At 34.6% G+C, this 24051-nt stretch overlaps 2 protein-coding genes across 6 annotated transcripts in view; both read right to left on the reverse strand.

Annotated features, from left to right (window-relative positions):
- Positions 1-5046: 5046 nt before the first annotated feature.
- LOC125853602 (uncharacterized) overlaps positions 5047-24051 on the reverse strand; it is a 54283-nt gene continuing 35278 nt past the window's right edge. The window contains exons 2-15 of one of the 4 annotated variants that reach the window (XM_049533325.1): positions 16285-16516; positions 15930-16006; positions 14699-14857; positions 13975-14188; positions 12898-12984; positions 12632-12771; positions 11629-11709; positions 10752-10816; positions 10026-10201; positions 8334-8464; positions 8153-8240; positions 6633-6849; positions 6333-6439; positions 5047-5802 (exon numbers count right to left, since the gene is read on the reverse strand). In XM_049533325.1, the coding sequence (XP_049389282.1) occupies positions 5323-5802; positions 6333-6439; positions 6633-6849; positions 8153-8240; positions 8334-8464; positions 10026-10201; positions 10752-10816; positions 11629-11709; positions 12632-12771; positions 12898-12984; positions 13975-14188; positions 14699-14857; positions 15930-16006; positions 16285-16452 (2190 nt within the window). In that variant the 5' untranslated portion in view covers positions 16453-16516 and the 3' untranslated portion in view covers positions 5047-5322. The other 3 variants (XR_007445182.1, XM_049533326.1, XM_049533328.1) reach the window with 3 other exon arrangements.
- LOC125853603 (endo-1,4-beta-xylanase 5-like) lies at positions 20321-23237 on the reverse strand. Of its 2 annotated transcripts, none has more exons than XM_049533329.1 (9): positions 23194-23237; positions 22974-23059; positions 22682-22785; positions 22381-22597; positions 22107-22276; positions 21894-21992; positions 21389-21797; positions 20903-21279; positions 20321-20830 (listed from the first exon to the last, which is right to left on the reverse strand). In XM_049533329.1, the coding sequence occupies exons 1-9, from the start codon at positions 23220-23222 to the stop codon at positions 20486-20488; spliced, it is 1836 nt and encodes a 611-aa protein (XP_049389286.1). In that variant the 5' UTR covers positions 23223-23237; the 3' UTR covers positions 20321-20485. The 2 variants fall into 2 exon arrangements, with proteins under 2 accessions (XP_049389286.1, XP_049389287.1); XM_049533330.1 differs by having other exon boundaries at positions 20325-20830; positions 22682-22731.

The following is a 24051-nucleotide window of genomic DNA, read 5'->3' on the forward strand; positions in this document are numbered from 1 at the left end:
TGTTGTATTGTTCTTGGCATGTTGAATCATTTGCATCAGCCCATCGGAAGAATCCACACCCATTACCGGATGAATATTTTTGGCAACCCCAAAACATTCTTCCAGGATTAGTTGGTGTTCTTGATGTCTTTAGTTCAGCATATATTCCACAGTAGCAACATCGAACCGTCATTGTGAAGACCAACAAAATCAAACCAACAAAAATACAATAGAACCACACAAAAAAAAAAAGATGAAACAAAAATACAATAGAATCACACACAAAAAAAAGATGAGTAGATCGAAGGAAAAAATAAAGGCACCAAAAATAAAAGAGAAAAAAATTTGAAAAGACAAAATCGAGAAAAAGAGGAGAAAAAAGCTCAAATTTGTCCAACAATGGTGTTTGAGTGAAAATAAAGAAGAAAGATGGCCTTTAAAGGTCAAAATCTGACTGTTACTTTATTTTTAAGGCATCTCACGCTCTTACCTTGTGTGTATCACACGCTCCATGTGGAGTCTTTCCACATAGGATGCCACATCAAAAAAAGTGTTTAAAATGTTGAGTTTGGATGGGTTCAGGGGTCCAGATGACAAAAGGATAAGTATAAGGGTTCACAATACAAATAGATACAAGTACAAGGGTCCACCAGACCATTCTGCCTAAAAAGGCTTCAGCCCATACAACACTTCATATGGACATTTGTTATTTAGAGGTGCAGAAGGGAGTCTATTAATTATATAGGTAGCAGTTAGAATGCATTCTCCCCAGTATTTTGTAGGGAGTTTGGATTGAAAAAGAAGTGCCCTAGCTGTTTCAAGAATGTATTTATGTTTCCTTTCCACCACACCATTTTGTTGAGGTGTGTATGGACAAGACTTGTGGTGAATAATACCTTTGGACTGAAAAAATTGGATGGATTCAGTATTGGTGAATTCAAGCCCATTATCGGATCTAATTATTTTGATGGCAGATTTGAATTGGGTTTCAACCATGGATGTGAAGGTTTTAATAACATGCAGGGCATTGCTTTTATGACTGAGTAGATGTGTCCAAGTGGACCTACTGAAGTCATCTACCAGGGTAAGAAAGAATCTAAAATTGTCATGTGTGGTGTTTGGTATGGCCCCCATAAATCAACATGGACTAAGTCAAAAATAGCAGTGTTGTTGTGAGTGCTCTGTTGGAAAGGTAGTCTAGTCTGTTTTGCCATGGGACAGATGGGGCAAAAGAAAGGATGTTTGGATGAGAAAACCACAGGTATTGAGGATATACTCTTCATTTTAACAAAAGGAACATGACCAAGTCTGTAATGCCACAACAAGTCTGTATCAACACCAGTGGTAACAACATTGCTATCAACAGAAATAGTATTGTCTTTATTGTCAGATGACCTGTTTATTACATTTTGATGAGGCAAACAGGAATGAGAATTACATTGACAATGCAACCTATCAATTCTATGAAGTGAAAGACATGTAGTAGGATTTTCAGATGAAGTGGAATGTTTGCTCTTTTACAGACAGTCTGAGCAAAGGAGATAAAGACCATCATGAGCTTTACCAATTTCCAGAGGCCTCTTCAGTGAAGGGGCCTGCAAGAGACAGGATGTGTTAGAGAAAGAAACAACACATTTAAGATGTAAAGCTAGGGAATTGATTGAAATCAAGTTGTACTTGAAAGAGGGAATGAATAAGACATTGTATAGTGTGATTTGTGAAGCTAGTTGCACATTTCCAACCTTTGTGACCTTAACCTTATAGCCATTAGGTAATCTAACTAACATTGGTTCAGGTAATGGCAAAATGTTGGTGAGATGGAGTTTGTTAAATGTCATATGGTGTGATGCACATGAGTCTAGGATCCACAAGTCAGTTTTGGCTTTATAACGTTCACATGAAAGTTTGTCAAACACTATAGAAGAAGTGCATGCAATGATACCTGCAAAGTTCACAGCAGGACTTGTTGTCTGCATGTTGCCTAAATTTTCTGCCTGAAATTGCTGAAGTAGGTAGGCAAGCTGTCCATATTGCTCCTTTGAGATGCCAATGTCCTGATTGGTGATTTGACCCCAGAGCCACATCCTTGTTCCATAGTAGAGTCACATGACAGCCCCACAGAATTAGCTGCCACACCTTTCCCTTTGTTATTGTTTCTGTATGCCTGATTGGGACTATAATTCTCATATTGTTGTTGTCTTTGGAATTGATTATAACCTTGCTGTCCATGAGACTGAGATTTCTGAGATCGATTGTTATTCTGTGGATATCCATGTAACTGATAACATTTCTCCTTAATATGGCCTGGTCTCTTGCAGTGGTCACAGAATGGTCTTCCTCTACGATTTGGAGAAACAGATGAGTAATTTGTTTGGAAATTCTGACCTTTTGAAGTACCTGAAACATTAGCAGCTAAAGAGCATCCTGAAGAGCTAACAACAAGAGAACTGGATTCAGCAAACAATTGGTTGTTTGATTTAAACTCTCTCTGTTTTTCTTCCTGTATCAATAGGGAAAAAGCTTGTGCCACAGATGGTAGTGGATTCATCATCAAAATGTTACCTCTGATTATTGTGTAAATCTCATTAAGACCCATAAGAAATTGAATCAATCGTCTATCCTATTCAACCTTGTGCATGACATCTTTTGCTCCACAATTACATGCACAACTGCAGTGGTTCTTGATACATAAGCTACTTAATTCTTCCCAAAGTTTCTTCATCTTGGTGTATAAGTTGTTACATCCAGAACTCCCTGAATGAGATCATTGATCTCTTTCTGAATTTGATACAACTTGGCACCATTGGTTTGATCATAACGATCCTCCAAATCAGTCCACAATTCTAAAGCACTGTCCACGTATGCTACACTATCAGCAATTTCTCTATTCAAAGAATTTAGGATCCAAGATGTAACCATATTGTCACACCTTTCCCATTGCTTATAGTCTGGGTCTGTAGAAAGTGGTTTCTTAGAATCTCCATTGATGAAACCCAATTTATTCTTCACTGACAGAGATCTGATGATGCCTCTCCTCCAGGATCTATAACTAATTCCATCGAAGACGACTGGTACAAGAGGTGCACCTGGATTATCTGATAGATGTAGGTATAAAACACTTCCTATTTCAATTCCCTTAGTTACCTCTAGATTAGTGACTTCTACCATTTTAATACAGTAGAATCAATCCACAGAAATGGAGAAGAGAATGTGTAGGAAAGTAAAAGAAGGCTGAAGAACAGTTGAAAGAAAAAGGAACAGGTAACCTGAAACAAGCCTGNTTGCTCTGTCACCGTCGCCGGCGTATTTAAGGGTACCGAATTAATTGGGGCCACCGAGTTTTGGGCGGGAAAGATTGGACGCACTGTTACAGGGTGTAAAAACTCAGAATGAAGACAGCGAGAAACACCATTAATGGTGGATTCTAGAACCTACTGAACTCAAGATTAAGAGAGAGTTAATTGAGAAAGCATATTTCTCATTTCTGAAAATATGAAAACTGAACTGGAACTAGATACAGTGAGCTATATATATACAGGACTGAAAATTAGAAAATATCTAACAACTAGGACAGCTGGCTAACAGAAAGCTAACTAACTACAAAACTGTTAACTAACTAATTCTGTGAAAGTAACACCGTTTAAACTAACTAACTAATTATTCATAAACTTATTAATCTCAACAGTACCGAATTAATTCCTTTCTTTTTTTTGTCGAGCGTAAGGAGCGCTCTATACTACTAGTCTACTACTATGGTTTCAATTTGTATGTCTACTTACCCTTTTTTTTTTTTTTAATAAAATGTCATTTTTTTAAAAAAAAAATTTAATTTTAATAACATATTTAAGCTAACGGAAATAAATAAATGGAGGGAGTATTTGTTTTGCCTCGAAAATAAAAACAAAAATAATTTGAAATGTTGCTTGTTCGTTCTCAATGTAATTTTCTTGTTGCTGTGATTCTCTAAATTAGTGTTTTAAAATGTGAGGGCGTGAGATGGAGCGTGTTACTTAGTATAAGGCGAGGAGTAAGCTCCATGAATTTTAAAATTTTAATTTACGATATTGTATAATAATATAATAACACAAAAATATAAAAGTACATCAATAGTTTGAAATAATTACAAACATGATTAAGAGAATTCATAGAAAATAAAATTTCTAACATGATTATATGAGTATAGATAATGTAATGATATTAAAATTATTATGAGATGCGAATTAACTCTAATATCTTAACTTTCTAATAATAAACGAATCATTATTTTTAAAAATATATTATTATCATAAATTTACCCTCTAGAAGAAAATACTCAATAAAACTTACTAATATTATAATAAAAGTATCATTTACTTTCAAATAGCTAAATAATAAAATATGATAATTTTGAGACATATGGCAAAAACATGAAGACCAATGATAGTGAAAAAGTAAAATTTCGCTATGTATTTTTAAAAGAAATGTTATGTAATATATAATCACCCTCACAGTGTTACCAAATAGTAAAAATGTGATACTACAACTTGTTATTTGAGTTACTTTCAATCTTCTTATTTCTATAGATTAAAAAAATATTAAGTATCATTCATTTATTCAAAATTATAAATGGTCAATAATATTAACTAAAGAATTTAACACATAATTTGTTTAAGATCTATTAGACAAGCCCCGAACATTGGACGTGTATAGGGCGTACAATCGAACGCTCTGAAGCAAATCCCAACAGATTCTTTTAAAACACAGCTCTAAACTTAAAAATTATTTTTCAATTACAACAATTATTGTTTTTAAATGTAAGCGGACAAAATTAAAAATTACTCTCCAGCAAATATTTTCCCTCAAACTGTCAAGCATTTTGTTATTTTGTGTTGCACATTTCCTTTATAACGTTTCTACTGGAATTAAAATAGGAAATTAACTAAAAAAATATTTCCTAGAAAGGATGGCGGGGAAATTGTGGTGATAAAAATCTTCCTATTTTAGAAAAAAAATATAGCAAGTGCTAAAATGAATGTGATAATACATCTATTAATATCATTCAAAATACAACAACTGTGGGTGACAGAGTGAGACATTACAGAAACTTGAGTTTCCAACTCTTCTGAAGTTTTCAAGTTGAGGATTATATGCTCTTCTGTATATATATACGTATATATATATGGTTGAAAAATGACTATGCTACTACCTGTTACAACGAAACAGACGCCAAAAAGATCTGCAGTTGCAGAAACCTACTATTTGGAGAAAAGAATATTGAACAAACTTTACAACCAATATCCTCATTCTCACACAAAATTTGTAGGCTGCCGCTGCTCTCTGACACTTTTTTTTTTTTACATAATATTATCTGCCTGGCCTTGGTCTTTTCAAGCCTTCATACACATCATCATCACTGTCATAGTTTGTGGACTCTGAAGCTGGTCTTTTTATCTTATCAAATATTTCATCCAGGGATTCAGTTGAGGAAGCACGACTGTGTCCTGCATCTTGAACTTGATGTAAAGGGATGAATCCCTTCGATTCCATGTTAGACTTGAAGTTGCGAAAACCTGTTTGCATTGATCTCCAAGTCGAGGATAAGTCTCTAGAAGGTTGAATTTGCAAATCCATCATGGAGTTCTCATCCCGTGACAAGGAGCGTTCCCTGTTCCTTCCATTTGAGCTCATGCTATTTTCTCTCTTCATCTGTCTAGCTCTTTTTGCCTTGTACTTTCCATTGATCTCTTCTTTGCTGCTCTCATGTTGTGACTCTCCTTTTAGAGGTTTTGAATGGCTAACATTATCTTCTTCCCTTAGTCTTGTCGATGATTTTGGTCCATGGAGCTTTTATTACAAATACAAACCCAAAGTCATGAAATATGGAAGAAGAATCGTTCACGATGTACAATTCAGACATGCACTGTAAAACCAAATAAAACTTGCACACTTAGGCCACATCTAACACTGTTTCAATGGATAAATGATACCCAAGTGTCCAATTGCCACAGGATCTAAATGCGACAAACCAGCCTCGCTATATAGTTCTCCAGTTTGGTAACACTTGGAAGCACAACAACAACAAACCCAGTGAAATACCACAAAGTGGGGTCTGGAGAGGGTGGAGTGTACGCAGGCTGCCTTACCACTACCCCTCTGAGATAGAGAGGTTGTTTCCGAAAGACCCTCAGCTCAAGCAAATCAAAGCAGTAATTAAAAGAAAAAGTAACAATTGGAAGTAAGGTGAATATTGTAAAATATTGGACGCCATAGTGTAAAACACCAAGGATTTATGTGAGTAATGAAATGACATCTACAAAATTAATATTTTCCAGATAATTGATGGAAAGAAATGTTATGTTCCGAGAATCACATACCATATTATTGCTGCCAGATTCAAGATCCAAACTTGCATTCTGGAAATTCCTTGCCAATGGAACAACAAGTTCACCAACTTTATGTCCTTGTTCAAGCCAAGAACGTTCTGAGAAGTGAAATCAAAGTCATTTTGTGCTTTACCTGTTTTGACAGAAAGTCTTAAACTACTTGTTTTAAACTGTCCTCTTTAAGACCACCATTTCCAAAAAAAAATAATAAAAAATACCAAGGCCACAAATGAATTTTGGCAGAATGATTCCAATTACATGCTTTACATAAGGATAAATGCTAATACTAACCTTTTTGCAGAATAATGAGTCCTGAGGGATCAAATCCATCCAAATCATCAGCCTCTTCACTCAGGAATTTGAAAATTTTCCAGTTCCCAAAATAGCTAAGGACTCGATCAAAAAAGTTGCTCGCAATCAATAAGGTGTAGATGACCATAATAAGTGGATAAATTTTATTGAAACTTCTTCCAAAGAATGGGACTGCATCATCAATATTCCCCATTCTCTGCATTAATAGAATTTCAAAAAAATCATCAACTTGTGTGGTCAATTAGAAAGATGAATGTCTTATGGAAGTTCAATATCTGTTCGTCTCCCTCCTTTTTCTAGTTACTTCCTAATGTTGTGTCTACTTGTTTATATGCATCCAATTACCAATTGCAAGCGGATTAGGAAAAGATGAATTGGTTTAGTATTAGGATTAGACCAGAAATATTAAATAAACTGACCATTAAGATTTCTTGTCGAATCCTTATTGGTTAATTATATTCTAAATTTTAATGGTTCTATATCATCATGATAGCCAAAAAGGATGTTAGCAGCAAGATAGAACTTCTTAAGCTATAGTATGAAGTATTATGAACAACACCGTTTTTTTGTCTGACGAATATTATGACTACACCATATCAACCCAAATTCCCAAATTTAAATGTGTCAGAAAATATTTTCCAAAAGAGGATAATACTAATCCCTCCATCCCAATTTATGTAATGGTATTTTCTTTTTAGTTTGTTTAAAAAAGAATGACATCTTTCTATATTTTAGAGATAATTTAACTTTAAACTTCTCATTTTACCCTTCATGAGATGATCTATAACCACACAAACATCTATGGCTATTTTAGACCATAAATTTCAAAAATCTTTCTATAACTCCATGCACAGTCAAAAAACATCCCATAAACTGGGACGGTGGACCAAGTACATATTTCAACTTCCTAAAATCTTTCCTTTGATGCAAGAATGAAAGCTAAATATTTCAGAGTGGTTGTATTTCACTTCTTTCGTCTCATTTTCTTGGACTTGTTTTCTGCTTTAGTCCATCCAAGAAGATAACTTCTTTACTTACATGACAAAGTTCATCATTTTCGAAAAAGTCAATTTACAATATACGATTACTATGAGAAGCCAGGTGCATTAAGCTCCCCCGAGCATCGGGTTCGGGCAAGGGTGGACCACACTTGGACCTTGCAAATTTGCAAGAAGTTGTTTCCACGGCTTGAACCTGTGATCTACTGATCTTATATAGTAATCTAATTTACATTATTTCATTTTTTTTTAAATTGTACATTATTTTAATTTATTTGGCATCTCTACAACTCCTTCATATCATCCAATCATTATTTTAAAATATACAGTTTACATAACATGCTTTAAAACTTCATGAAAGTCAATCAAAATCATGCAAAATGAGAAAAAGGAGTTGTGTTTATGCCTCACAAGAAAATCCAATATTTGATAATATCTCGACATATTTCCTGGAATTAAACCTTCTGGCCTTACAAAAAAACATATTGATCGGTTACTTACCTTTTCAAAGATAGTCTTTGCGCCGTTGTCAAGATGGATAAGGTTGAGAAAGTTGTATGAAATAGGAGGAGCATAGCGTGCAACCATCCTAATATAATTTACATTTTCATTTTAAGCAGTATTAGGCAGAGAATGGTTGCGAATTCCCCTAAGAAAGAAAAGGAAGAACAAAGAGACGTACGAGCATATCATAAGCAAACTGACTGAACTTGTTTGTCTTGGAGTCAATGAATAAAATGTCAACATTCCTATTTTGAACAAGGAATAGTATGTGCACATACACATATACATTAAAGGAATAAAGGCAGCAACCTGCACAAGAAACAAGGGAAAGAAGACGGGAAAACATAAATATGAATGCACAAGCCAGAAAGTAACTCATTCAATTTAATGTCAAAATGAAAGTTGGTGACCTCCATATGTTGGAAAATTATACAATAGCATAAGTAGTCAAACCACTCGATAATCTCCAAGGGACATGTAAGTTAGACGATACATTGTTGGTGAGCTCCCTATAAATCTACCCCTAATTAAACTCTTTTCTCCAAAGAGAGAAAGGTCATGCAAATTCTGCATTCTTCTTGTTCCATGAATAATTTAAAATGTTTTCAAGGAACCCTTCGGGGTGGCCCAGTGGTTTGAGCTTGGGACTGCCATGTTGGAGGTCTCAAGTTCGAAACCCCTTGCCAGCGAAAGCAAGGGGTTTGTCTTCTGCGTCGAGCTCGTCGCACCAGGCTTGCCTAGTGCGGTTTACCTCTCCTATGTGGTTTGCGAGCTATTGCATAGGAGCGGGGGTTTTACCCTGTGCGCACCCAAAGGGTAGCGGCTGCGGGTTTCCCTTGTCATCAAAAAAAAAAAGTTTTCAAGGAAAGAAGCCGAACAACATTTGACTTTGATTACATCTACTGGAGAAAGATACCCATCAAACATTAAGCGCCATCAAAAGATTCAAGCTAAAAGAAAGGGGGAACATAGTGTCTCCCTCTAACTCGCACATACTAACAAAAGTTATTGATCTCATAGATCTTAACAACGAGAATACCTGTAAACGTGAGAGAAGCTCTGTAGAATAGGAAGCAATGCTTATAAAAGTACATGTATGCAGTGGCGGAGCCAGGATTTAGATTGAGGGGTGTCAAAATATAAAGTAGTATGCACACAAGTTGTCTAAAAAGTTAAAAAAAAACGCTGAAAGCCTTTAAAAAAAAATAGGCTTCAGCAAGGCTCGAACTCCCAACGCCTAGGTCAATGACAAGGCGGAACTTTGTGGCCCCTGAACTGCTGAACCAACACTTCAACTTGGTTCAGGAGTGTCAATTCTAATATATATAGGTATAAAATNAGTTATTGATCTCATAGATCTTAACAACGAGAATACCTGTAAACGTGAGAGAAGCACTGTAGAATAGGAAGCAATGCTTATAAAAGTACATGTATGGCAATACTAACTCTTTCCACCACATTTTTACCTCTACTTCAAATGTGCAGAAGAACATGATCCAAGCAAGGAACAAAAGAAAGCTACAGAAAAATAGAATTTAAAAAACATGTTCAGTCTATCTTTTTAGCAAGTAACATGTTTCCTCCATCTTACTTGAGATCATATATGGAATCCAAACAACTAGTGAAAAAAAGCACCTTCACAGTTCAATCACTGTTCAGAAGAGTTATGGACAGGATAAACGATGCAAACAGTATCACAATGTTGTGTTGATTATTGCTAAATAATTATTTGGAAAATTCTATCTCAAATCTAGTCAAGGTCTTCAGGCAGAAGGTTTCATTCATTACAAAGTTAAAAGATTCTATTTCAATAAACTAAGAGAGGATAGAAGTAAAACAAAAAACAAAAAAAAAACAGAGAAAATGTTACCTGTACAAGCATTTCGTGCTCTTTCATGGCATTAATCAGAATAGAAAAGAGAGATAAATCAACTCCATTTGGTAGAATTGTTGCCTCGGCAAGAAGTATAGAAGCCGACATACAGCCTAAGAGGATTGCCAAAACTTTCTGAAGTTGCTTTGCCAATACACAACGCCAAATCAACTCTGCAGGGGAGCAACTTAATAATCACATTGTATTTGGTCATTTATTCAAATTTTCTTTTTATTTTGTACTTTGTGTATGATCATTTATAATGAAGCTGCATTTTCTTAGATTGTTTTATACAGAAAAATAGGAAATACGTTTTTTTGCCTGCGCCATTTACCTATAAGAACCAGAAACTACATTATTCCACAAATATATTAGATTTTGAAGGTAGGATTATGTATCTCAAACCAATAAGAACAACAACAACAAACCAGTATAATCCCACAAGTGGGGTCTAGGGAGGGTTGTTTGTATGCAACCCTAACCCTACCTTGTGATGGCAGAGAGGTTGTCTCCAATAAGAATTACCAAATTTCTACTTTTGAGATCATCATCAGGATTCATTATCAAAAAAAAAACATAATCAAAAGATCATCATCAAGATTGAAAATCAGAATTATAGCATAATGTACCGCTTTCTTAGCATCTAAGTAGGAAGTGTTTCAAGAAATGCCAGAATTTGAGAATGCCTATGTTACAGAATGAACAAAAAAATCTGACGATCACCTGTTATGTCCAGCATAGACCCTAATCTTCCCCTTCTTTCAGGCCGGAAGCTTGATACATATTTCCTGCCAAGTTAAGAAGAAATAAATTCCTAGAGTCAATTGAGATATCAACACAAACAACTTAACCTGCAACACCAGATTGTGTATACCTTATACCACTAGCCTGACTAGTTCACATCAAAGAAAAGTTAAATATACTGTCTTACTACTGCACATGCCTCGGCTCAAATTGTACCTCTGCTATAGAATCAAGTAAACAACATGAAAGTGAGCAGAATACTTCCCCTAGTGAAAGCGAAAGGTCAGTTCCCCTCCCTTCACTTTCTTTTGAGATTGAATGCCAAAGTCTCATTCTATCAATTTCTTGTCATATGAAGATTTAAACTACTGGTCTTAAATAAAAGAACTTAATTAGTAATGTTGGCCAAGTCAAAACCTATGCAACAGAATTAGCAGGCAGGTCTAAGCACATGATTAGGGGAAGTAAAGGAGAGCACTACTCTTTGATTCATCCGGTTCACTGCATCATCTATCAGTTTTAAGTCCTGAACCATGAATCTTCGTACAGAAAACACGCTAGGTATTTGAACAATTACCAACTAATTACTGCTTCACAGAGATACATACAGGACTATAGCTATAAAAGACTGCTACAACAACAACAACTACGTCAATCCCAAGCTCATTTTGATTGGCTATATGAATCCTCCACATTCATTCTGATCAATTTGAACACCTACTACAATCCTACACTCAACAATCTGTCTTTTCATATAAATTAGGGGTACAATGATTCTAAAACTTTACCAAAAATGTCTAGACTTCTACAGTTAATGGAAAATGAGGTAACAAGAAAGAAAGGAGATAGAGCAAACCATCCAGTGCCACTACGGTGCTCAAAGTTCTTTATGGTATCTTCCAGCTCAAGTGCTTGAGTTACAAAATTCATATACTCGCTGTATTAGAGAAGAGGCATAGAGTTAATTATATATTATTAGTGCATCAACGAAATGTAATATAAAATATCAAACTGCATGAGTTGAATGTATGAAGTTGGGTGTTTCACCCATAAATCATGTGGTTCTTTGAGTAGATAATTCCCAGATAGCATGTCCTAGTTTATGTGGCACTTTTTGAATTTCGAGATTCATACCAATCTTTCTTTGACCGTAATTTTTCACAAATATTTTGAATTGTCAATTATTGTGACTTATAGTACTTTTTACGTAATTTCTAAGTATGCAAATTTTACTTAAAAAATTTAAAGATTCCAAGCCCGAATTCACGGTCAAAATTAAATTGAGACAGAGGGAGTACTAGTTTATTAATTTACTCTACGCATATTAAACATATAGTAATGGTTCAGTATTTCCCTCTTAGACAAATAAACCATTTTTCATAAAAGTTGAGAGCTTAAGTGGGTTCAATTTCAACAGACAAGGGGGCAGAAAAAACATTAAATAGAACCATTAAGCCACTAACCTACAGCAGTGTAGTTGTCATAGATGGAAATACTAGCTATTAAGACCATTGCAGAAGAGTTACACGTGACGTGATGTAATTATTAACATTCAAATCTGGAATTAGATAAGATAAAAAGAAGAAGGTTTCAGGGATACCAGGATCCTAACATGACCCTCACAGCCATAAGCTGTAGGAAAATTTTCTTGGGCTAGTTTTTCACCAGCGCAGAATGAACTCCTAAGCAATTAATATCATTCTTAAACTCAAAATAAAGGTCTCAAAGCCTGGGGTGGGGATCCAGGTTATAACATTTGTGGATAACCAATTATACAGCATGACTTATCACTTATGATCCAAAATATTAACCATGGACCACATGTACTCAAAACTTTTGTGTCAGCCACGAAGATGTACCTTTTGTATCGGTAGTATTTCTCTCGAGCTATCTCGAGTTGACGTCTAAGTGCAGCCATTGTTTTTGCATCAGTGTCATAATCCATATCATTTTCTCCTAAATTTCCACCTTGGGGTTTAAAAGAGGGGTCTTCGCTAAGCTGCAGTTGAAGTAAAACAGGCATTAATGGATATGAGAAAAGAAGCATTTAAACAAGAATAGAAGTGCCGAAATTGTTAATATGAAGCTTTGAGGCATAATCATCAGCAAACAAAAGCATGATTACCATCTGACTCAGCATCTTGTCTATGACATTCATGTAAGGTCTCAAAGGATCACGCTTTGACATCTGTTTTGACGTGGCTTGGGCAACCTGAAAGGGTGAAATCACATCTTTACTGGTCGAAGAGAAATTTTGAATTCTTCATCTTCAACAAAATTAATCTTTGCTCCAACAGCAGCATTTTAGGTAGGTCAAATAAATGAACAGTCAAAGCAAAGATAGCCCAGGATGGAGAAATGCATGCACATACTATCAAACCACCCCACCAATTGTCTCAAAAGCAGCTACATGTAATGCTAGCCTATTCTTGATTATAAATGGAGTATGGGAAAATTATGGAACTGCACTAAAGATATGAAAATAACTTCAACAACTGAAGCTGAAATTGGTGGAGAATGCCAAAAATGAACCTAATTCTTCTTTGAGCTCTCCCTTTTCTTCTAGTGATTTGTATGTGGAGATCCCTAATTCACATGTTGCTCGGTTTGACGGAAGTGGCAGACAATAGGATTAAGTCTTGTATAGTTCTAAACCACAATGGTAAAATGGGACAAGACAGCTTGAAAATGCATTAGCGAGTCCTAGAATTTTCTTATAAACAACATACTACAAAACAAATCTCTCAGTATCCTTTTTTGTTGTAGTTGGGAACCCGCAGCCGCTACCCTTTGGGTGTGCACAGGATAAACCATGCGCCAGTGTAACAGGCTGTAAGCCGCACAGAAGAGATAAACTGCACTAGGCAAGCGCTGTGCGACAAGCTCGACTGAGAGAACATGCAGAGGTTTCGAACTTGAGACCCCCTCCTCCCATTTGGAGTTCACCAACTCAACCACCCTTGCGGGTTAAATCTCGTTGTATCTTCTTCAACGTTTTCCATCTTAAACATACTTCATCCCCGGAATTAGAAGTTGTAGTCTAGTTACAGCATTCTAATCTTTTTCAAAGATTAAGAAAACGAAATATTTGTCAAGAAAATATTTTAGAAATAAATGTTAACAAGCACAGAAGGTGTATTGACAATTAGACTTTGTTATGAACAATTACAGAAGAACGTCACGTGTCAAGTACAGAACTTACTACTATTGCATTTGAAAATTCCTGATGAGCATCATCAAGTTTGACGGCCATTTTGGCCACCTTGTGTGAAAGAATCTTTTGGTGAGTTGTCCAATCTGCACATCTCCAGATGCCTTTTGGAATTTCACTTAGACCAAAGCCAAGAAGAAATGCACCAGTGACTAGACCAAATGTATTGGAGCAAGCCATGGCAAAACCAGGAATGTTTCTTATCCTGCATGTTTATATTCACAGTTTGAGAGTGGAAGGAAGGGATCAATGGTTGGAAATTGAAGCTTGGAGTGGTAAAACGTGGAAACAATTTTGCAGGAAAAAAGAACAGACTAAGCCATGTCTCGTTAATTCCTGAGCTTCCTACATGACCAAATAGATGTAAGCTCTGTCTAGATAGTAAAATTTAAAGAATCACATCAGCTTTTATCTACTACCAATTCTAAATATAGAGACTAACTGGTCAGCTCATTGATCCCAAAATAGAGGTGGTCTACTTGACCAAGATGCTTCCGCGGCACAGTTTGAAAAGAATGCCTTGCAGCCTTTTGTTGCACTTGGCAAACAGAGTTGTCTTGTTGTAAAACCAGTGCGCTTATTTTTATCAAAGAAAATGTAACATAATCCAATGACAAACAATCAACTATGATTTATAACAACAAAACTCAGACTCAGGAGAAGAGAAACATGTGGCGGCAGTCTACATAAACTATTGAGAGAGTTAGATATAAACCGGTATTCTTGAACAACAATGAGCAAGACAAGTCCAAAAAGCCCGATAGCACCAACGCATAAGTAGAAAACTAAGTTTGCATGTGCACTAGTCTTCAGTCTTTCAGTCATAGTGAAGTCCCCTGCATCTTCATAACCCTGAAGTATAGGCACCACAACCCTGAAAATAGCCATAATGTATGATAAAAAGCACTTCGTTCGTTAGAAACACCCCAACCAGTGTCATCCAAATTTTAATAAAGCAATATCTAATGAAACTTGAAACTACAGAAAACCACTCTTTATCTAGCAATAACAGCTATTAGCTACATTTGGCAGTTTGAATATACTATGTCTTCTCCATTTTTCATCAAGGGAAATGAAGACTGGTAATATCCAATTGAATATCAATAAAATATAAGGACAGAAATATAAGGCTTCGGCATCTGGTTTGACTGTTTTGAGAGGGGTCTGATTCTAGAGTTGCATTCTTTTTCCGGTGGATGGGTGCAGTAGAGCATACCAAATGCTGCATGGTATTTGCCTTTGAGAGTCAAATTCTGAGAAGCTGGGCATATAAGTATCCACAGACACACCAAACATTTTACAAACCAATACTGGAAAACTTAAAGAGGAAACAGCACCAGATAAAGCCATAAAGAAAGCTGACGAGTATATCTGAACAAAGAAATCACACTGTAACCATCATGAAATATTCAGCAAAAGCATTGTCATATATTTTTCCAAATCTTAGCCATGAGTTAATGTGATAAACTACCGGTAAGACTAAGAAGTTGAGGAGCACTGATATAGGTGGTACGAGAAAAAATGATCATCCACTTACAGATTTGAACAAAATCAGATGCCTGTGGCAGTCTGCGAGTTTTCAGTGTTTAATTCAATGTGGACCAACTCTGAAAAGATTGATGTACATATACATATACTCTTACCAATACTCGTACTTTTCCTCATATGACTAATCAGAAAAACTCGTATTTTTCTACATATGTCAATAATTCAAAAGTTAATCCTTCACCCCCAAAAGGCTAACAATACAACAATTGTCCTGATCACAAACAGCTTAAAAAATTTATTGAAAAAAAGAAGATAAACCCAAAACAATGCACTTCAAGTACTACTATTCTTCTATGTTCAGAACCAATACAATGCAGTTCAATAAGCAGTTCAGTAAGCAATCAAGGATGGTGAATTAAGCATATGGTTCCACATTAATATCAGAGATTGTAACGCACCAAGTGAGTAAAAATGTACTCCAATAAGACCAGCTCCAAAAGAAAGATATTTGTCCCTTATCATGATTGGATAGTGTCTGCACAAAACAGGAACAATGCTTAAACCCTTGTCTACTAGAAATGAATAAATAATGCAAGTATGCATATTAAGCTAGATTGAGGTCAGGTAAAGCTAATCAATTTCTGATGAATTCTCACAATATTGTATACGTTATGTACTCTCCCAAATCCAAGCTACAGCTACAGCTACATCTGTACCAGCTAACGGGTCGAAATGAAATATTGAGAATTTATGTAAGTGATCGGTCGTTGAAAATGAGCAAGGATCAAAAAGGGAAGGGAAAGTGAAACGTACAGCCCAGATATCGGCGGGAACAAGGATGATGATAGATAGAGAGCAGAACCAGGTGTAACCGACGGTGTAACGAACGTAACGAGGTACGTCTGGTCCGGCGAAGTACCAAAACGTTAGACCCACCATTCCGATGGTGAAGGGTAACGATATCAGGTAAAATACCCACATTTCTGATGATCTCCGCAGCGCTTTCCTTTTTTATTCGCCGGCGTCACAAGGAAAGCGATCGGAAAAAAAATGTTACCTACGTGCCCTTTGCGTGGAGAAAGAAATACACTGAGACCGATTCATGCTACCACCTCAGTCACCATACCTTCCAATTTACCTCCAATGCCGGAATAACTACAAATTACTATACTTCAAATATTTTTTCCGTATATTATAAAAACGGAAAAGCATCAAAAATTTTTTAAACTGTGCAAAATTAAATAAAATTTAAGATATATTTTATAATCATACAAATAATATGATATATTTAAATTGGCCAAACACATATACAGCCCCTCTAACTTGTCCACATTTTTCATTTTGACACTTTATCTTAGTCTTGTTTCATTTTAACCCTTAAACTTCATTTTTTATGTATCATTTTAACACGAAATACTATTTTTATGATTTCTTTATTTTTATATATATTCTTCAATTGCAACTTATTATTTTAAATCGACATGTGTCAGTTAATTTTAGTTAAAAAATTAAAAATTAACAAAAAATAATTCTTTTTAAAAAATAATAATTTCTTTTTAAGAGTGTTACGGATTTTTGTGTGAAAAATAACCTATGAAATTGTGTTGGTTTTCTTTCTTTAAAATCAACGACAACCTAACAAAGTCAGTCGAGTTTTAACATTGTTTAGTAGTGTTATTAGCAATGAACAAGAGTCTTTTTTTAGTAGTGTTATTAACAAAGTCAGTCGAGTCTTTTTGAAGATGGGTTTTTTTATTCGTATTGATTATATTAAAAATTAAAAGTGAGTATTTGCGTTAAATTTAGATAGCCTAGATTATAAAAAAAAAAAAAAGTAGTGTTATTTAATTTAATTGAATATTTAAGAAACAAAATCAAAGAACTTTCGTCAATTTATTTTCATGCAAAAATACAGAGAAATATCAAAAAAATAATATTATTGTTTGAAATTTTTTATGTTCGTTCGCGAATGTTTAATTTTTTTACTAAAATTAACAGGCACACGTCTATTTTTTAAAAAAATAAGAAATTGCAATTGAAGAACATAAATAAAAATAAATCATAAAAATTAGTATAAGTGTTTAAATGGTACAGAAAAAATGGAGTTTAAGGGTTAAAATGGAACAAGACTAAGTTGGAGTGCCAAAATGAAAAATGAGGACAAATTTGAGGGATTGTGTATGTGTTTGGCCATTTAAATTTACAAGATTCAAAAAAGTGTAGTCATACAAATATTATGACATTTCATGATCACAAATTCTTTGATTTTTTTCTGAAACTTGTGTAAGGTTAAAAAAATTCACATATGTAATAGAAAATGTATTATATAAGAATAACAATGTATGTAAATACACATTAATAATAATTATTACGTTTTTTTTCCTTTGGTAGTTTCTATTGGTTCTGCTAAAGTTTTTTTTTTTAATTTTCTATTAGATGTGCAAAATGAAGGAGTATTTACCATTTGACCACACATTATCAATCACTCTCTAAATGTGTTTCGCTATTTAATTTCCTTAACCCGTCTTTCTTGACCTTAAGTTCAACCGTGGAGGACTTTTAAAATTTTAAGAAAATGAGAATAAAAATATGACAATTGGAAGAGAAAAACGTCTAAGGTATTGACACCAATATTAGAATTGTAATTTAAAATGCCCGTGATAGGCTCTCATTAACATCTCTAATATATTATATACTAGTAGGTACTTTGTATGTATCACTCAACAAAAAAGTTGGTAAAGTGGGTATATATTTGTGGGTATAAGAACTTGATAAAAGCATTATAATCAATTTGTAATCATTTAAAATTTATTTAAATATAAATTTATTAAAATGATTCGAATTATATTAAATTCATTAATATATTAGTCCAAATAAATATTATGGATTAATATCATTAAATTAATTATTTAAATTCAATAAATATGAATTTAATTAAAGCCCGCTCCATAAAGCTCATATGCCATGTCACTTAAATCTGATTGGCTGAAGAGAATTCTATTCCAATCACAACTCCCATATTCTAAAACTATAAATAGGGGTCTTCAGAATTCAGAAAAAGAGGACCAAGAATTTTAAACAAGAAGCTAGAGAAAGCTCGTGGATCAAAAGTTGTTTTAAACAAGAAGCTAGAGAAAGCTCGTGGATCAAAAGCTGCAGATTTCTCTACAAGTTCAAGAGTTCAAGAATTCAAGCATTCAAGATTCAAGAACTTTCAAGTTTCAAGAACGATAAAGATCAAGACCGCCGGATTCAAGATCAAGCTCGAAGCCCTTGGATTCAACTAGAAGTCAAGATCAAGATAAAGTTCAAGTCCAAGATCAAGATCAAGATAGAGATCAAGATCGAGATAAATTTCAAGTTCAAGATCAAGCTCAAGAGCCCTTGAATTATATTTGAAAAGGCGAATTCAGAGGAATAGTAGAGATTGTAACACTCGCACTTTGAAATAATAAAAATGATTGTTGCATAATTTTCCGTTCTTGATTATTGTTTTCTCGACGCGAATTTTATTGTCTACACAATGCACGATGGATATGGTTAATTTTGATTTATTTATTTTTTGAATTATGACGATTTCTCTTATATTTAGCAGCGCTTAAGTGTTATTTTGGAGTTGATGTTAAGTTTTGATGATTTAACAAACTTCAGGATCTAACAAGGGACTAGACCCAGGAAAGACTCGGTCTTCTAATATTGAAACTGATGATAGGGGGAATGAACAAAATCAAGGGTTGAAAGTTAAAGTGGCTGGATATTAGTTTGCCACCAATAAAAATGGGGAAATTGTTATTTTAAGCTGAATTGAAGTTTTGATGATTTAACAAACTTTCGGATCTAACAAGAGATCTGGTCGAGGAAAGACTGCGTACGTGGAAAAAGTGAAAAAGACAGTTATCTAAAACCTGCCACAACTGCCAACTCTATTGTGGCTGGTGTATGTCTTTTCATAGTAGCAGCTCAGCCAATGGCTTGGTCCTAAGGGTTTGGGTCCATTTGATAATAGTCTTTTCTCCAAAGACAAATCCAAGATTTGGCAAACAAAGTTTCAAATTTCTGAAAATTCATTAGCTCACAAAGAAAAGGTCATCTTTAAGAAAGAACATTGTTTATGCTCAACAAGGGACCTGATGGAGTGTTAAAGCTTCTTTGTTGTATTTTGAGCTTTGTGTCTTATGTTCTTATATTGTAAATCTACTTCTAAGTTATAAAGGATAGTAGATCTTGCTTGTCTATGTTTTTAGTTTGAGTCGTATTAAGTCCAATCATCTATGTTTTAGTCAAGCCTTTTTACATCATTGTTTTGATGTTCTCTTGGGTAGAGTTGCCTAGGAGTGTCAACTAGAGTTAGTTGACGTGTGGTTGCAACAAAGTTGCTGCTTGTTTATGCTCTTATCTTCGAGATCGGAGTTAGTGGCTAGAGTTAGCCTTGTTGGGTTCTTGAAGTCTAGATCAACTTGAGTTAGTTGGTTTAGTGGGCAATAGAGTTATTGCTTAGTTTTCTTTGTAGTAGAGTTGCTACAGTAAGGGGGAAGGGATTAATAGTTTAATTCTTAGGTTACAAGAGTTTGTAATCTAAAATTTTGCTCCGTTTTGGGTGAAATGGAGTTTGAGTTGAAATCTTGTGTATACATGTCGTGGTTTTCACCTCCCTTGAGCAAGGGAGTTTCCACGTAAACTCTTTGTGCCTGATCTACTTTGAGCTATTTATTTTCCACACTATTATTCTATCTGGGAACCTGATCCAGGAATCACTAGTGGACACCTCCATTCTAACATTAAGTATATAAAATTAACGAAATACTGATGGGAAAAAAAGGTGCATATATCTTATAGGGAGGACATACATATTTTCTTTTCAATGCTTACACGTGATAGATAAAATAATACATCTAGCATCATAAAAACATCAACATTAGCACGTATAAATAGTGTCCGTGCTACTTATTTTCTTAGCAATTAAAGTTGTTTTTTCTTATCAATTCACATTTTCAGTGGCATGTGAAAGATGAATTCACAGACTAATCGAAACATGGAGAATTTCAGACTTGTCATCATAGACCTGCACTTCCTTTGTGACATTGGCACCACCAGTAGGATTGTAAACTGTGATCTCATAGTCTCCATGGAAAACTTTAACCTCAAACGATCCTTCTTTATCTGTAACACCCGTTAAGTTTGTTGTCTTCCATTCAGCAAATAACTTGTCAACCACATCCCCTGATGGCGAATTTTGCAATTCGTAATTTAACAAACACATCTCATTGCATCTATCTGGCTTCCATCCTATCCATATCATCATCCCTTTCACAGCTGGATGTGCAAACGCTTCCCTCATAATTTCTTCCAAATAGTAAGCCTGTAATGATAGTGTTAGACCGTCAGCAAACATGACAAGTAAAATAGGACGTGAATCGTGATAGGAGTATACCTGGTTGGAACAGGGCATAACATTTAGCTCGGTGAGCCAAATGGGCATTTTAGTTTCTCCTAACAAATCGAAAACAGCACGAACATATGGTATATTAGGATGACTATCAAAATGCCCTTGAAGTCCAATTCCAATCACCAATTCCTCATTCCCTGGAAATGCCTTAATCTCCTGAAGCTTTTCGACATATTTGGAAGGTATAGAAACCATATCACCAGGGTGCTCTAAAGTGTTGAACTCATTTAAGAACATAGTCGCTTTGCTGTCTAATGAGCTTGCGATCTTGTAAAACATAGCTGAAGCATTTTTCCCAAGTCTTTCCTCAAATAGTGGGTGATGTAAATTCTCATTTACAACGTCCCAAGCAACCAATTTACCTGCAGAGACGAACGGAGATTATCAGCTACAGGTTCAACTGAACTCAGTATTTCCAAAATGAAAAAATTCAACCTATCAAGTTTAAATTTTGAATGTGTCTCTAATTACCTGCATATCTTGACATAATGCTACCCATTCGTCGTACAGATTCACTTAAAAGTTGTCTTGGTGGTAAATCTTTTACCCAACGTTGGATATTATCTGCTCCCCATAGGACGGTATGTCCTCTGACATCAATACCATGGTCTTCAAAGAATTTGAGCATTGCATCTGGGGTGCTATAATTTTCGTGGCCCTGTAATCCTTCCACATAGTACCATTTCATCTCGTTGTCAAAAACTGCTGTTGTGAACCTGGACACGAACCATTTTTGATACGATTCAGACATTAAAATGGACGATGGTGTCGCACAGCCAATAACAAATTGTAGTTTCCTCTGTTGAATCTTGATTTTTGCTCCTCCAATTTTCTTGCCATCCTTATTTGACATATTTACTCTCAATGTTCTCTTCCGAACCTATCAAAATATATAACACAGAAAGAGTAAATTAAGAGGAGAAAAAAAGAAAAAGAATGAAATTTTCGTTTGGAAAAAGTTAAATTTAGGAACAACCTTCTCTATATTTTTCAACCGATTTTCCTGCCATTCATATTTGGTAAATTCTTTGAGAGAAACACTATCCACCCTTAACTCGGACTTAGTGTTATTACTCTGCACGATTAAAATAAAACAGATTACTTGCTATAACATGTTAGAATATGTTGCACTGACAGTTATAAATGAGAATTATTTTTACAATTGTCTCACCCAGGTGCGATATAATACCTGAAAATGGAGTACTGAAGGTGCATTATGATCAACAGTGAGTCCACCTTTGATCATAGACCAACAACCAGATTTAGCAATTACTGATCCCACAATAATAACAGTTTTTTGGGCTGAGTTATAAATCATGGCAACCACAGTATCTGATCCTTCACTTAATTGAACCCAAGCTGCACAATATTATTTATAATTAACTTGATGAAATTCAGGTTCTTCAAAATCAATTAATAGGAATATGAAATTTTCTTTTATGTCTATAGTAATTTTTTTTTACCTGAAAACGCGTAATATAGGCCCTTCTTCAAGTGAAAAGATTGTGAGACACTATAAGGCGTGGTTCTATTATACGCCACAATAAATTTGTTTCCACCAGATTCCCTTGCTTCTATTTTTACATGACCATCTATTTTCCAGGCCTCTATGCCTTTATCAAATCCAGGATTTGCAATTAAGCCTCCTCCATATTGAGGATCCAATGGTTGCTTGTGGCACTGAAATTAACTTATGTGAGAAAGAGTTTAACTTCTATACGTTGATACTGTAAAAAGAGAAATATAAAATGTTTTCGAGTATACCTCTATTGTTGCTGAATAGTCATAAAGTGTAGCGCCATGAACCAAATATCCTAGAGAAGTGAAATTGTTGTTAATTACTACTTCATATAAGATACGGAAAGTACCTGCAAGTATTTAATTGCCAATTCGACTCAAGGACATGAAATTTAACATCATGATTTTATATATCATGAGATCAGATTAAATTAATTAAAATACTTGTAGGACCAACTTATCTAAAAACTTGTTTATCTTCACAGACATGTCTATTTCACGGAGTCTGTGCCTTCTACTGATGTATATATGTACTGACCTGCCAAAAACAAGGAGCAAAAGAGAATGAACCCATTGTTTCCAAGTGTAGTCATGTAGAACTTTCTTCCTCGTCGCGTGTTGATTCTGAAACATAAGAAAAGATGTAAACAAACAAGTTTTACTTTAAGATTGATCTTGCTATTTGCAAAATGTGTAATGCCAAAAGAAGTAACTTATAGTATAATTTAATGCAATCAAGATATATGAAAGTATAGTACATTATATGGACAACTTTTGCAACTAACATATAAAGCCAAAACAAGGAGATAAATTGTTGCAATTAAAGCTATGATCAGCCGATTCATCTTATAGAAATCAAATGTCAATGAACTTCCAATTTTCGGCACGAACGGTATATAGAGACAAATGTGTGAAATAATTAAGAGTTGTTGGTTCATGAACTTCCAATTTTGGGTACGATTAATAGAGACAAAACTATGATCACATGTTTTATGTAAGAACTAAAATGCATAGAAAAATAATGTGAATAAAATTATTATGCAATGAATAATAGCTAGCACATGACTTGTTACTCATATAATTAAATCCAATCTTTAAACTCTCCCCCTAAGAACCATTTATATCAAGACCCTTTATTATGTTAGGTAAGAGAAGTTGTTTTGGTCGAATTGTGAAAAAAGTATGTATGCTAGTCTGATTAACTATAAAGATAGTGATTTTATTTTTTTTTAACTTAGGTCAGGAACAATCAAACTGTAAACCCTTATGATTTAGTAATGACACATGGTTAATTTCTCATATGACTACTCAGCTAATGATTATTATCTCAGAAAATTATCTTTTTCTCTACATTTCAATATTAATTAACAAAAAAAGTAATTTTACGAGAAATCAACTCTCATGACACAACACAAAGAGGAGCTAGGGCAGAAAATTACATAATTCATGAAAAGACAAGAAAGAAAGAAAGAAAGAAAAAACTGTATGAAATGCTGACCAGAAAAAAATAATAGAAACAACAAAAACTACGCTCAAGTGACTTACTAGTATTAGTCAAAGGAGTCACTTTCTTTTCTTCCAATTCTCCTTGCCTTAATTCTCTTTTTTATTTTTAT

This window comes from Solanum stenotomum, chromosome 1 (genome assembly GCF_019186545.1).
Source record: "Solanum stenotomum isolate F172 chromosome 1, ASM1918654v1, whole genome shotgun sequence".
Classification (NCBI taxonomy): Eukaryota; Viridiplantae; Streptophyta; class Magnoliopsida; order Solanales; family Solanaceae; genus Solanum; species Solanum stenotomum.

What these genes read in the sequence shown, in the direction of transcription:
- LOC125853603 (XM_049533329.1), bottom strand. Translation starts at nt 23,222, where the DNA reads ATGTTAGTTGCAAAAGTTGTCCATATAAT. An exon ending in CCTATATTACGCGTTTTCAG is followed by an intron (nt 22,277 to 22,380) that starts GTAAAAAAAAAT and finishes AATATTGTGCAG; the next exon opens with CTTGGGTTCAATTAAGTGAA. An exon ending in TTATGCCCTGTTCCAACCAG is followed by an intron (nt 20,831 to 20,902) that starts GTATACTCCTAT and finishes CTATCATTACAG; the next exon opens with GCTTACTATTTGGAAGAAAT.